Source organism: Pan paniscus, chromosome 23 (genome assembly GCF_029289425.2).
Source record: "Pan paniscus chromosome 23, NHGRI_mPanPan1-v2.0_pri, whole genome shotgun sequence".
NCBI classification, from domain to species: Eukaryota; Metazoa; Chordata; class Mammalia; order Primates; family Hominidae; genus Pan; species Pan paniscus.
Window position 1 is genome coordinate 28,491,839 of NC_085927.1, and position 14,094 is coordinate 28,505,932.

Sequence of the window (14,094 nt, forward strand, 5' to 3'; positions counted from 1 at the left end):
GGGGGGCAGTAGGGCTTGTGCTATAGAAATTCAAAGGCAAGGGAAGTCACTTCTGTTGTGGGGCCCTGGGAGGAGCCTCCAGGCTGGAAAGGGTTAAGGTGGAGGCCTCCAATAGGGGCAGCGTAGGCAGTGGACTGGCTGCAAAAGGCCATGCTCAGCATTCAGACAGCATCACACACTCAGCTTTTCTCTACCAGGGAGGCAGGTGGGGAAGGATAGCGATGGGAAGGCAGGCGGAGCTCAGAATGTGGAAGGGGATCCAGTAAGGCTTGGAAGTTTGCACCTGATCTGGTGGGTGGTGAGGAGCCCTTGAAGGGGCAAGGAGGCGAGGAGCACTCAGCTGTGTTCTGCTTACACTGATCTGCCACTGGGGTTAGAGACAAACGTGGTGGGAATGGAAAGCCACGCACAGTCACTAGCGCCTCTGCAGGGAGAATGGATGTGGCTGGTGAGAGAACAGGAGCCCAGGGAGAGTCCGGCACCAACCTGGGAGGGGAGCCCGGTGGGTGTGAGCACCCCCACTTTAGAGATGAAGTGATGGAGACATTCAGATGTTTAACCCCTTGTTCAAGATTCCATACTTGATAAATGGCAGATCAAACTCCCAACATAAAATGTGGGTCATTTATTATTTTATTTGTATTGGTTAACAATGATCAGCCATGCAAGAATAAATGATTATTGTAAAATCTGCAAACAATGTAGATATGTAGAGAATCCCTTCCTTGGAGCTTGACCTTGTCAGACAGGTGTAGATGAGTGTTCGGGGGCAGCCGTAAAAACTGCCAGAGACTGGGCTGCTTATAACAGAAACTCATGGTCTCCCAGAAGCCCACATTCAAGGTGTCCAAAGGCCTGGCTCCTGGAGGCTCTGGAGGAGAGCCTGTTCCCTGTCTCTCAGCTTCTGCCGGTTGCCAGCAAGTGTTGCCGTTCATTCACTCCAGCCACTGCCTCCATCTGCACACAGCAAAACAGCATATCCTGAAGTGCTCAACCTTATAGCCATTATTTTAAAATATCCGGAACACACAGGACCGTGAGAGTGGCTGTTGGAGACATTTTCATGAAGGAAGAAAGAGTACAACTAAGTTTTAAAATGTTAGTTTTGTTTGTTTTGTCTTGGAGAGGAGGTAAAAGTGGGAGTAAAAATAGGGAGTTTGGTGTAAGGTGGGAAAAGCAAAGGAACCCCGCATGGATGGGCTGAAGGGTGTGATGGGAGAACAGTGAGAAGTACGTTTGGGGAAGCAATTGGAAATAGCAGCTAAGCTTAATCACAATCTATCAAAAGGGACTTGTTGAAGAATTAATGTGTGACTAGGAACAGGGAGGTTATGGGCTTGTCAGCTCGACAGTGGGCACTCAGTTCCACTAACAAATGATGCCCGTGTGGACAGACAGAATGATGGACAGACAGAATGATGGGCAGGCAGATGAATGCGTGGGCTTTACGTGAAACAGGTCCACTTGGTTGCTGACAAGATACTGTTTTAAAGTTCTATTTTGCCATACTTCGAACAGCTTGTCATTAGCTCAATTTAGCCACATGTAAAATCACTAAGGCAGACTTCCAGAGTTCCCACATGAAAATCAAATGTAAACCAGCAGTGACCTGCTTCAACACCATCATCGGAAGTCAGAAGTTGAACTCTTTTTTGATGTTTAAAGCCTGCATAATATTCGCTGTATTATTATTCAGCATATTACTATTTCCTTCGTGATGGAAATTTGGTTTATCCCAATTTTCTATTCTATCAAAACACCGCTACATAGAAAATCCCTATGCACATATTTCTCCTAATTGTGGAAATATTTTACATAAAAGACTCTAGACATGGGATGAAATTCCCAGGTTACTGGAATTTTAAAATAGATAGGTACTTCCAAATTGACCTCTTACAAATTATATGAATTCGTAAGCTTCCAACTGTTATGGAGTTACCCATTTTGAGAAATCTGTGCTAAAAGGACCCAAACAATGCTGATGACAATGATCAGGATAATAAGTACGCTGGGAAGACAACAAAATGATTTAGATCTTAGACAAGTCATTCTAGGTGTCTCCACTGTTTCAGTTCTTGCGTTCGTTCATTCTTGTGCTTTTTCGTTTTACCAAATAAAATAGCTCCTTGATGTCATATGAATCCACGCTATGTTTAATGAGTATTGGTTAGTAAAATGCCTATAACTAGTAATCTTCATCTATGCAATTAAATATTAATTCATAAAACACTTCAAATGTAAACAATAATTAGTAAATGAAAAGTACAGAATACCTCAATTAGAAAAAAATCACTCCATTAAAAAGACATTATTTGTGTGATAAAAGAGATTGCTATTTTTGTATTTTTCTACAAGGTTAAAGAAAACTAAGTCAACTTATACAAGTGAATTTTAAAAGACTTTAGGGCGGGCGTGGTGGCTCACACCTGTAATCCCAGCACTTTAAGAGGCCGAGGAGGGCAGATCACCTGAGGTCAGGAGTTCAAAACCAGCCTGACCAACATGGTGAAATCTCATTTCTACCAAAAATATAAAAAAATTAGCCCAGTGTGGTGGCACGTGCCTATAATCTCAGCTACTTGGGAGGCTGAGACAGGAGAATAGTTTGAACCTGGGAGGCGGAGGTTGCAGTGAACCAGGATCGCACCATTGCACTCCAGCTTGGGCAACAAGAGCGAAACTCCACCTCAAAAATAAATAAATAAATAAGTAAGTAAAAGCCTTTAACCCAGAATGCTGAGTAAATTGGCCAAAAATGCTAACCTGTGTATTTCAATACTATAGGAGTCGCATAGGTAGAAATAACTAGATGAAATACTTCTGGTATTTCACCTTCCCAACCCACACGAGCCAGTGTTTTTTCTGTGAATAACAAAAACAGCAGAATTTACTTGCCTCTCCATAATAGGTTACCACTTCTGTGTGTTCCCCTGAAACAGGTGGTGGCTGGGTGAGAAGGTGGACGGCACTAGGGCAGGAGATGGGGGCTCCGGTATCGTGGGTGAGCTTCCTAAACCTCTGCAACTTTCAGCCCCTAAATGGGATGAGCCATCAGAATTTTTAGCACAATGCCCAGAACAAAGTAAGGATTTGACAAATGACGCCTCTCTCCACATTGTTCTGTCATCAGCCACCGCATCCTGTACCTCCAAGCCCACTGGGCTCCGGCTGTTTCCATCACATGGAGAATGACTCAGAGCCTGGCCTCCAGCCACCCTCCTGGCCTTTCTGCTTCTCACTCTGCCACTGGCTCCTCATGGACCACCAGCCTGGGTGTCCTCAGACATACCACACACTTCACTGTGGGAGTCACGCAGCCCTCACTGCTCCTTCGCCAGGGAGCCACGGGGCTTTCCTCCTCAGGAGGACTCTGCAAGCAGCTGGATGAAGGGCCCTCCCGTCTCTCATCCTTCCTTAATTTTTGTCACAGTTCTCCTTCCTTCCACTCAGTGCAGCGCACACTGATTGATCCTCCATCTTCCCCAAAAGACAGGAACAGCACGAGCAGTAGAGAGTAGATTCCAATGATAGAAAAAATAGTCAGTGATTTCTCATTTCCATTGATCATCAATGAAGAAAATGTATCCTGAAGGTCACGTACCTCCTATGGGATTGCTGCATCCTCAGCCTCCTGAATTTCAGCCCAGCACCTTCCTCCCCAGCACAGCAACAGGTCAGCCCTTACCAGCATCCCTCTCTTATTGCCTTTGTGCAGAGCCAGCACCAGGGCCGGGGGAGGCCTTGGGATTGTCCCTCCCCAACAACCTGTGAAACAATCCTTTATGTCACCAACAAAGCACAGCCTTATGCACTGGTGGTCAGTCCCTCCCAACACCTCTGTCACTGTAAAGCTGGCAGGCAACCCTCCAAGGTTGGCCTTCCCAAGCACTGCACCTCTAGGTGACAGAGCATGTCCTTACCTTGAAGCCTGGGCGCCCAGTCTATCCTGTCCAATGAGCGAGCTGTGGAGAAGGGGGGATTCCGGGTTAAGGGGAGACTAGCAGGGCTCCTGCTTTTATGTTGCCCTGTTGGGAAGGCTATTAAAGAAACACAAAGTGCTAAGCAGTGAGGATAGAACATGTTTTCATTATTTAAACCAATACATTCCACAGATGGAATAAAAAGAAATGCTACAACCAAGCTAACTGAATCCAACAGCATATCAAAAAGATAATCCACCATGATTCAAGTGGGTTTCATACTAGGGATGCAGGGACGGTTTAACATACGCAAGTCAATAAATGTGATACATCACATAAATAAAACTAAAAACAAAAATCACATGATAATCTGAATAGATGCAGAAAAAGCCTTTGACAAAATCCAGCATTTCTTTATGATTAAAACCGCTCATCAAAATCAGCATAGAATGGACATACCTTAAGGTAATAAAAGCTGTCTATGACAAACCCACAGCCAACAGTTTCCTGAATGGGGGAAAGTTGAAAGCATTCCCCCTGAGGACGGGAACAAGACAAAGATGCCCACGTTCACCACTTCTCAACACAGTGCTGTTCACTACAGCATTGGTTATAAGAGCAAGACTGGAAACAGAACAAATGGATACCCATAGCGGGGTGCTTAAGTAATTTTGGGAATAGTCATGGGGTGCAGTACTTCATAGCTCTGAAACAATACAATGGATTTACATTTGAAATGTGGAATGATAACTAAGGTGCATTGCCCAGTGATATATACAGAGGTGCAGAGGACTTTGTGTAAACACGATCACACATCAGCCTGCATTCCAGGTGCATGCTTCTATTTGCACATAGATTGCAGGGATGATATGCAAACAAAAATGTTGACTTGGTGTTTGGAAGTTCAGAGTGGAAGGGAAACTTCCTTGCTAACCTTTTATGATATTTAGAGTTTCTAAATGTGAATACGTAATACATTTAGAAATCTTAGTTAATAAGAAAAGCCTCTGTTCCTGGCCTCTTGCTGGCATATGTCAGGTGGAAATGGGGCTGTCAGGCTAATGTGTGCAAACTGAGAAAAATCCAAGAATGGGAGTCTGCTTTTTTCATCATACAAATAATTGTTAATAGAAACAGTATGATAATTGCTCATTGATATACCATGCATATTCTATTAGATAATAATAAATTTCTGAAATTTGAACTATACTTACACATGGAAATTGAAATATATGGATGAAACATTGTGGCTTATATAGGCAATTGTTTTATTGGCATTTTACAAACTGATCATCATTCCTCATGGCACGGGTCCATGTGATATTAAGTAGCTTGTTATGCTTGGGAAAGACAATGATGACCACAAGAATGACTTCAACTACTAAAGTACAATGGAGATTTCAACAATGTTTTGTTTAATATTTAAATATTTCATTGTGCTCCCAGGCTTTTTCTCACCCTAATAGCTCTCATCCATATCATGTGGGTCCCATTAATACAGATACCTCCGAATGCACCACTCTTCCATTATATCCAGTCAATTGCTGGTTACCTTGGGCCTACAACTGGGGGAGGGCAGGGGCTGCTGGCCACCTCCTCATCTACAGTAAGAGTCAATGAGCAGTTAAGTGGATACTGAAAACCATTTATCCTGCTGGAGTGAGAAATAAATGGTTTCTTTCAATAGCATAGTAAAATGCATCTTTTCCAAACTATTTATATGACTCAAGGCCCATCTCAATTTCAGATGTGGTTAACCTCAATTCCTGATTCTCACCAAGGTGTGTAATGTCATCCACGGCCCAGTGCAGAGGAACACAGGTGCTGCCGTCAGACTGCCAGGGTCCGATCCCGCCTCCTCACTCACCCCTGGAGATCCCTTTAAGCCAGGAGGCAACAGTGAGGATGGAAACATGAGTGCTTTTTAAAGTCCTGAAAGTTCAGAGGCAGACTGTCAATTTCTCCTCCACCCCTGGGCACACACCAGGAGAACTCTGTCACCAGGTTGAAGGAAGTGCCTGTGAGAGAGTTGTGTCCCTCAGATTCTGTTCACCACAGGTGACACTCGATGCAACCCCAAACCTCTTCTGCACAATCCCAAGGGGTGCTGACTAATCCAACCCAAAGGCTGTGATGTTTGGCAGAGGCAGAAAAGAAAAGGCCAGGTGTTCTGGGAAAGACCACCTTTAAATAACACAGCACCCTCATAGCCCAGAGAGACAGTTCTAACTATTATGCCAATAAACCCGGAAAAGACCAAATCCAATATGACACATATTTCCTGTTTCGTTTTGATTTCATGCCCCCTCCCTTAACCTCCCAAGCAGCATGGATACCCCGAAGGCCCCTGGGAACTCTCTCCAATTGGATCTTACGTGGAAAGTAGTTACCTACCTACAAATCCCCATCATCAGATATGCTCTCCACAATCAAATCTTTAGAAACACAAACACCAGGATAAGTCATTAGAGAGAGGCCCACCCACTCCTCCCACCCTAGCTGAAGCCATGGCGCTTCGCACAGGATCCCCTGGTGTTTCCTCTGGGCTCACAGATATCCCTACAGCCTCTCTGGATGTTGTTTTATACTTGCAAAATCATTTGCTCTCACCAGACCCCAAATCCTCCTTCCCAAAAGGATCCCAGAATCAGGTTTCTGTACCCTAGAGATGGCGTTTTTTCCTCAGGAAGTGAGTTATTTCAGGGTACGTATCATTCTCCAGTGTCAATGGCTCCTGCAATTATAGAAAAGAAAACATTAGGAGGGTGAAATGATGCCATACACGTCACACAGATCTGATAGTCTCTCGACAACTTGAGAGAGAAAATAAGAAGGGGTATAGTGATTGAGTCAAAGGTCGAAGTCCCCCGAAACTGGCACGGAAGACACCTGTGGAAAAGACAAGACCTTTTCCCACAGAATTTATCTTTAAAGTGTATCTAGATTGGCAGTTTCACAACTCTTAATCCATGGGGGAAAACTGCTGTGGAGGGAAACACCTCTGCATTGCAGTGGATCGTGGATGCTGCCATCTACCACACCCCAGTGTGCCTGGCATGGGTTGGTGAGAGGCTGCCAATCAATAGCACCACACCAAGGGAATTGCAGATGTCATAAATAGTCCACATTGGCAGATGTTCATGTCTACATCTGATTGGAAAGAAGCCAGGAAAGTAACATTTCTGTTCAAGACAAAGAAAAGTGTCTTACATTGGCAGCATCTTCTTTTTTACAGATGTCTTGTACAGTGTCCTCATTAGCAATGTCATATACAGCGTCCTTATTAGCGAATTCGTATACAGCATCCTCATTAGCGATGCCATATACAGCGTCCTCATTAGCGAGGTTGTATACAGCGTCCTCATTGGTGATGTCGTATAGAGCGTCCTCATTAGCGATGTCATATACAATGTCCTCATTAGCGATGTCATATACAGCAACCTCATTAGCTATGTCTTGTAAAGCATCCTCATTAGCGATGTCATATACAACGTCCTCATTAGCGATGTCATATACAGCAACCTCATTAGCTATGTCTTGTAAAGCATCCTCATTAGCGATGTCATATACAACGTCCTCATTAGCGATGTCATATACAATGTCCTCATTAGCGATGTCATATACAGCAACCTCATTAGCTATGTCTTGTAAAGCATCCTCATTAGCGATGTCATATACAACGTCCTCATTAGCGATGTCGTATACAGCGTCCTTGTTAGCGATGTCTTGTACGGTGTCCTTATAAGCAACGTCATCTACAGCGTCCTCGTTAGCATGCCTTGTCGGTGTCATTAGCGATGTCATATACAGCATCCTCATTGGTGATGTCTTATATGGTGTCCTCATTAGCGATGTTGTGTACAGCGTCCTCGTTAGCAATGCCTTGTACAGTGTCCTCATTAGCGATGTCATATACAGTGTCCTCATTAGCGATGGCTTGTACACTGTCCTCATTAGCAATGTTGTGTACAGCATCCTCGTTAGCGTGCCTTGTACGGTGTCATTAGCGATGTCGTATACAGCGTCATAATTAGCGATGTCTTATATGGTGTCCTCATTAGCGATGTTGTGTACAGCGTCATCTTTAGCGATGCCTTGTATGGTGTCCTCATTAGTGATGTCGTATACAACGTCCTCATCAGCGATGTCATATATAGCATCCTCATTAGCGATGTCGTATACAGCGTGCTCACTAGCGATCTTTTTTTTTTTATACTTTAAGTTTTAGGGTACATGTGCACATTGTGCAGGTTAGTTACATATGTATACATGTGCCATGCTGGTGTGCTGCACCCACTAACTCATCATCTAGCATTAGGTATATCTCCCGATGCTATCCCTCCCCCCTCCCCCCACCCCACAACAGTCCCCAGAATGTGATATTCCCCTTCCTGTGTCCATGTGATCTCATTGTTCAATTCCCACCTATGAGTGAGAATATGCGGTGTTTGGTTTTTTGTTCTTGTGATAGTTACTAGCGATGTCTTATATGGTGTCCTCATTAGCGATGTCGTGTACAGAGTCCGAGTTAGCGTGCCTTGTCGGTGTCATTAGCAATGTCGTATAAAGCGTCCTCATTGGTGATGTCTTGTACAGTGCCCTCATTAGCGATGTTGTGTACAGTGTCCTTGTTAGCGACGGCTTGTACGATGTCCTCGTTAGCAATGTCATATACAGCGTCCTCATTACCGATGCCTTGTATGGTGTCCTCATTAGCGATTTCGTGTACAGCATCCTCGTTAGCGTGCCTTGTACGGTGTCATTAGCGATGTCATATATGGCATCATTAGCGATGTCGTATACGGAGTCCTCATTAGTGATGTCATATACGGCATCTTCATTAGCGATGTCGTATACGGAGTCCTCATTAGCGATGTCGTGTACAGCATCCGCGTTAGCGTGCCTTGTCGGTATTATTAGGCATGTCGTATAAAGCACCCTCATTGGTGATGTCTTGTACAGTGCCCTCATTAGCGATGTTGTGTACAGTGTCTTTGTTAGCGACGGCTTGTACGGTGTCCTTGTTAGCGATGTCATATACAGCGTCCTCATTACCAATGCCTTGTATGGTGTCCTCATTAGCGATGTCGTGTACAGCATCCTCGTTAGCGTGCCTTGTACGGTGTCATTAGCGATGTCATATATGGCATCATTAGCGATGTCGTATACGGAGTCCTCATTAGTGATGCCGTGGACGGCATCCTCGTTGGCGATGCCCTGGGCGGCGTCCTCGGCGATGCCCTGGGCGGCGTCCTCGTTGGCGATGCCCTGGGCGGCGTCCTCGTTGGCGATGCCCTGGGCGGCGTCCTCGTTGGCGATGCCCTGGACGGCGACCACGTTGGCGATGCCCTGGGCGGCGTCCTCGTTGGCGATGCTCTGGGCGGCGTCCTCGTTGGCGATGCCCTGGGCGGCGTCCTCGTTGGCGATGCCCTTGTCGGTGGCCTCATTAGCGATGCCGTGGACAGCGTCCTCGTTAGCGACGTCGTGTATGGCGTCCTCGTTAGTGATATCGTGTGAGGCGTCCTCGTTAGTGATGTCGTGTACGGTGTCCTCATGGGGAGCTAGAAGAACACACAGTTAAGGTCAGTGCCCTGGTGGTGGAGACTGTGAATCACCCAGGGGCTTGCTTGGTGTGATGCATGGAGGTGGCTGATCACAGCATGGGCCAAGCTGATGCTGGGACATCCTCCCAGGTGGACCTGCACTAGTGAAGCTAAGGGATGTGGCTCAGAACACTTTCTGCTGTGGGAATCAGTTTCCAGGTTCAGGTATGCATTACCCGGTGAAGTGGGGAAATATAAAAAATAAAAATTGACAAATTCATGAAAAGCCTTCCATGAGTGCAAGTGTGAGTTTTTTATCCACTTTGCATTCAGTATGCATTCACACATACAAAATATTTTTACAAGAAATCAGAAATTTTAATTTTTGTCAGTTATGTTAAATCTAACTTAGCTGCCAACATAAAGATTCTATCTCATTTACTTGGTCTCGAGAAAATCTAGCACATAGTAAGTAGACCAAAATGTTTATTAAATGAAAACACAGAGCAGAGATAGGGGGGCTGCTAGGCAGACCGAGTTGCACCTGATTACCTGGATGATAATAAACTGCACAAAACCTTGGTCAAATTAATATTGAAACTGCCTTTTGCTTGGGCTCGTTTCCCTTGCGGAAGAAGGATGACCAAGAAGATGAACAGGAAAGAAATGAGAAGCAGAGGCCTTTGCTTAGTGGCTAAAGGCCACCTTCTGTAACATGAAATAGTCTGCAAGTGGCCTTGAACTCTGCCATGATTCAGTGACAGAGTTCCCTCATGTCTTCTACCCAGATTGAAGTCCAGCAAAATTGCGACTGTCCTCTTTACAACTTGCGAGACCACACTGCTTCTGCATTTGCCTGTTGTATGTATGAGATTTACACTTGTTTTAAAGCAACATTTTGTTTCAGTTGGGCTGGTGGCCATACCCGGCACTAGCCAGTCAATAGTGAGATGGCTCCTCATGGAGGAGGCTTGGCTTGAGGCTGAGGGTCTTTAACCCACATATACAAGAGAGTTGCCACTAAGGGATGGAAGCCAGGCTAATAACCAAGTGCCACACAGAGTTCCTATCTGTCCCTCCTCACCATTTTTGGCTGGCAGGATTTGAGCATTTTAGAGCTTGGGAAGATAGTACTACTAAATCTACTAAAATACATCACCCATCCTTATAGACTTTGGCCAGTTGCTGAGCAAATTAACTTCACAACTGAAGTGGGCCACACTGGCCTTTGTGGTCCCCCACTCCTCTTAGAATTTGTGAGCGTGGGGCCTACTGGAGGGTGGGAGGTGGGAGGAGGGGGAGGATCAGGAAAAATAACTGATATTAGGCTCAATATATGGGTGATGCAATAATCTGTACAACAAACTCTCATGACACACATTTATATATGTAGCAAACCTGCACATCCTGCACATGTACCCCTGAACTTAAAAGTTAAAAAAAAAAAAAAAAAAAAAAGGATCGGTGAGCTGAGCCAAACACCTGGGGATCTTTGTGCTTTTGACACACTGATGACTATGCCTGTCCGTGGGGAGATGAGCCTATAACTGCCCTGGGTTGTGTGACCACGGAGGCCACTTTATGATGATGGGCAGTGTCTGGGGCCTTTTGGGCTCGGTGCTTTAGGGCTTATACATGAATGCTGGACTCCCTGTGTGGTGGTGAACACCCCATGACTAAGTGCATGTCAGCGTCAGCACTGGCCCACACTCCTGGGTTCGTGTTTTCACTTTTTCATTCAGGAACTCGGGAGCTGGGGCCACTCCCTTGGCCCTTCAGGTTCTCCACCTGAGCAGTGGGGATAATAAGGCAGACCTGGGGATGGCTCTGGTGAGGGTGGAGGAGTCACTGTACAGAGAGAGTAGAGTGGGGGTGGATTTTATTGTTAGAAGTGGACACTGGTGATTGGGTTGTATAAGTGGGAAATCTCTCCTGAGAAAACACACAGCCTCACCTGTACAGAAACACACACATTCACACCACATGATGCAGCCTCACACAAGACACCACCAATCCTCAAGCACCCAACTCGGCACCACCCAAAAGGGAGCACAGCTGCTTCCTCAAAATTTGGCCATAATTTTTCCCTGGGGAATTCAGGTTTTAAAAAAACACTTCCCCTATACTTATTCCTATCACAATCCCAGGATCAGGGAGGCTCTTCACATTGAAACCAGGCAAGGATGCCACACCTTTCTTGGCATCCAGATTGTTTTCTTGGCAAGTGATTCCAGAATACTTACTAGATTCACGCCTCAGAGGGGCCACCTGCACCACCTGCAATACAGAAACAAAGCTTTTTGAGGGGTATGTCATGTTGTGGATTGTTTGCACAAGGCTCTGTTTCTCTCAATGAATATTGAAAACTTGATCAGAAAGTGTAGTCAACTTCAAGGCCTCCAAAACAAGGGTAGGATACACACTGGAAAAGACATCAGCTTCTGGATGGCGTATCTCTCAGGTCCACGTAGGTTGGCAAGTGCAAAATACTGAATCCAAGGAGAAGACATTGCTTCCAAGGACAAGGACCCCAAGGATACAGTCTACAACCTGAAGCCGTCATAGCTAAATGCCATTTTGGATTACATATCAGTTGCTAAGAGTCACTTCTTCCTCCCCCTCAGAAAACTGCATTTAATACCTGTCATGGACATTGTCATTTTTTCACATGTAAAGTCAGTTGAAAAAGAAAGACACCAAGAAAGGAACATTTCTATTTCAGAGAAAGCAAGGCAACCTTACCCTCGTGTTGACTGGCCTCTCTCCATCTCCTCTGTCCTTGTGAACTAGAGACTCCTCAGAGGCTAGGAGGACACAGAGCAACAGTTAGTCATAGATGCTTTTGTTCATGAGTTATTCAGGGAGCTCTGCTTAATGTGGACAACAGGACAGCGTGTGTGGATGTGTTTCATTAAAAGCACAGTTTGAGCTCCTGCTAGAAAATCTTCCCTCGTGGAAAGACAGGCAAGAACGAGGAGCTAAGGAGCAAGAAATAGAGTCCCTGGCATTTTGCTGATGGCAACTTAAGAAAATGGGAATGAGTCAGTCTACAAATGGTACTGAAGCACATGCTATAGTTTGATGAGAGTCCCACTGCTCACACTGTGAGGTTTGAAACCCAGCTAAATGGTTTTCTAAACCCTGTAAAAACAATATTAGCTTGCAGGATTTATGTCCCAAGACTACTTTTACCTCTGAGGATCCATAGTGGCTGTCACTGCAGTTATTATGTGTTTTAGCATTTTGCACTTGAATAAAAGCAAAGTTTAATAGACAGATTGGATTCGATTCTAGGCAAAACAGTCTATGGTATTTATTCACTAATCCTTTGTTATAACTGCTGATGGGAGAATTAGAAGTACTGAAATTATATCCTTTAAAATTAATTAAAGCATAATTATTAATCACACAATATTTTTTCATCCAGGCCTCCTTTTCTTTGTCATGCATGCATATTAATTGAGGATGGAGAATATCTACGCTTGTTCAGGCCAGCCAACATACTACAGTTTACTTCAAGAGAGGAGACATGGGTTGAATGCTGGTATGTTTTAACTCTGCAGCGCAAACAGTTGCAACAAGTGTGGTGAACTAATCACCAGATGGCCCTTTGCTGCCTTATTTGTTATTGTGCCTTACATGTAGCTTGCAGGATTTGATTACGCTTATGTTTTATGGTGATCATACTTTCAACTATTCCTAAAATACTGCTTCAGTCTTATCTGTTTGGGGTCAACTGCTGAGGATTTCATACAAATTAATGAAGTTTGTGAATCTAAAGTTCTACACAAAGGTGGAAATATTTGCAAATCATTTATCTTGTAAGAGACTAAAATTTAGAATATTTTAAAATATATTTAAGATATATTCAAAAATCTACAGCAACAAACTAACTAAATAAAAATCAGACAACTCTTTAAAAATGGGCAAAAGACTTCAACATATATTTCCCTAAAGAAGATATAGCCACAGATAGTAGCACAGGAAAAGCTGCTCAGGATCATTAGTCATTAGGGAAATGCAAATAATAAACACGAGCAGCCACCAATATACACCTACTAGGATGATTTAAAGGAAAATAGGTGTGAAGAAGGACGTAAAGAAATTGTAACCCTGATACATTGATGGTAGAAATGGATAAAGTTGCAGCCACTGTGAAAAACAGTCTGCAGTGGCTCAGAAGGTTAAATATAGAACCCCTGTTGGACCCAGGAACTCTACTCTTAGGCACCCCAAAGAATAGAGAACAGAAATCAAACAGATGTTTGTATACTAATGTTTGTAGCATCACTTTTCACAGGAGCCAAAAGGTGGAAATAATCCAACCATCAGTGAACAAATGAATGTAATAAAAGCAAGGTGGTCTGCATGCAATGCTACATCATCCATCTGTAAAAAACGAACATAATTTTGATAGATGATACAACATGGGTGGACATTGAGAACATTATGCTTAGTGAAATAAGCCAGACACAAAAGGAATATATTGTATAATCGTACTTATATGAAGTGCCTAGAATAGTCAAATTCATACAAGAGAAAGTGGGATAGGAATCACCATGGGCTGGAAATAGGGGGAAGGCACTATATTGCTTATTGTGGACAAGGTTTTGTAAGAAATCATCAAAATT

General features: G+C 44.2%; 1 protein-coding gene across 2 annotated transcripts in view; it reads right to left on the reverse strand.

The window, feature by feature from the left end:
• Positions 1-616: 616 nt before the first annotated feature.
• LOC117977401 (uncharacterized) overlaps positions 617-14,094 on the reverse strand; it is a 31,992-nt gene continuing 18,514 nt past the window's right edge. Inside the window, exons 6-10 of one of the 2 annotated variants that reach the window (XR_008622494.2) lie at positions 12,206-12,267; positions 11,707-11,740; positions 7,443-9,481; positions 5,698-7,361; positions 617-1,046 (exon numbers count right to left, since the gene is read on the reverse strand). Coding sequence is in view for 1 of the 2 variants with exons in the window: in XM_055105517.2 (XP_054961492.2) it covers positions 8,406-9,481; positions 11,707-11,740; positions 12,206-12,267 (1,172 nt within the window). In the remaining variant the exon portion in view is untranslated. Of the gene's footprint in view, positions 1,047-5,697; positions 7,362-7,442; positions 9,482-11,706; positions 11,741-12,205; positions 12,268-14,094 lie in introns of those variants that run through there. The other variant, XM_055105517.2, reaches the window with a different exon arrangement.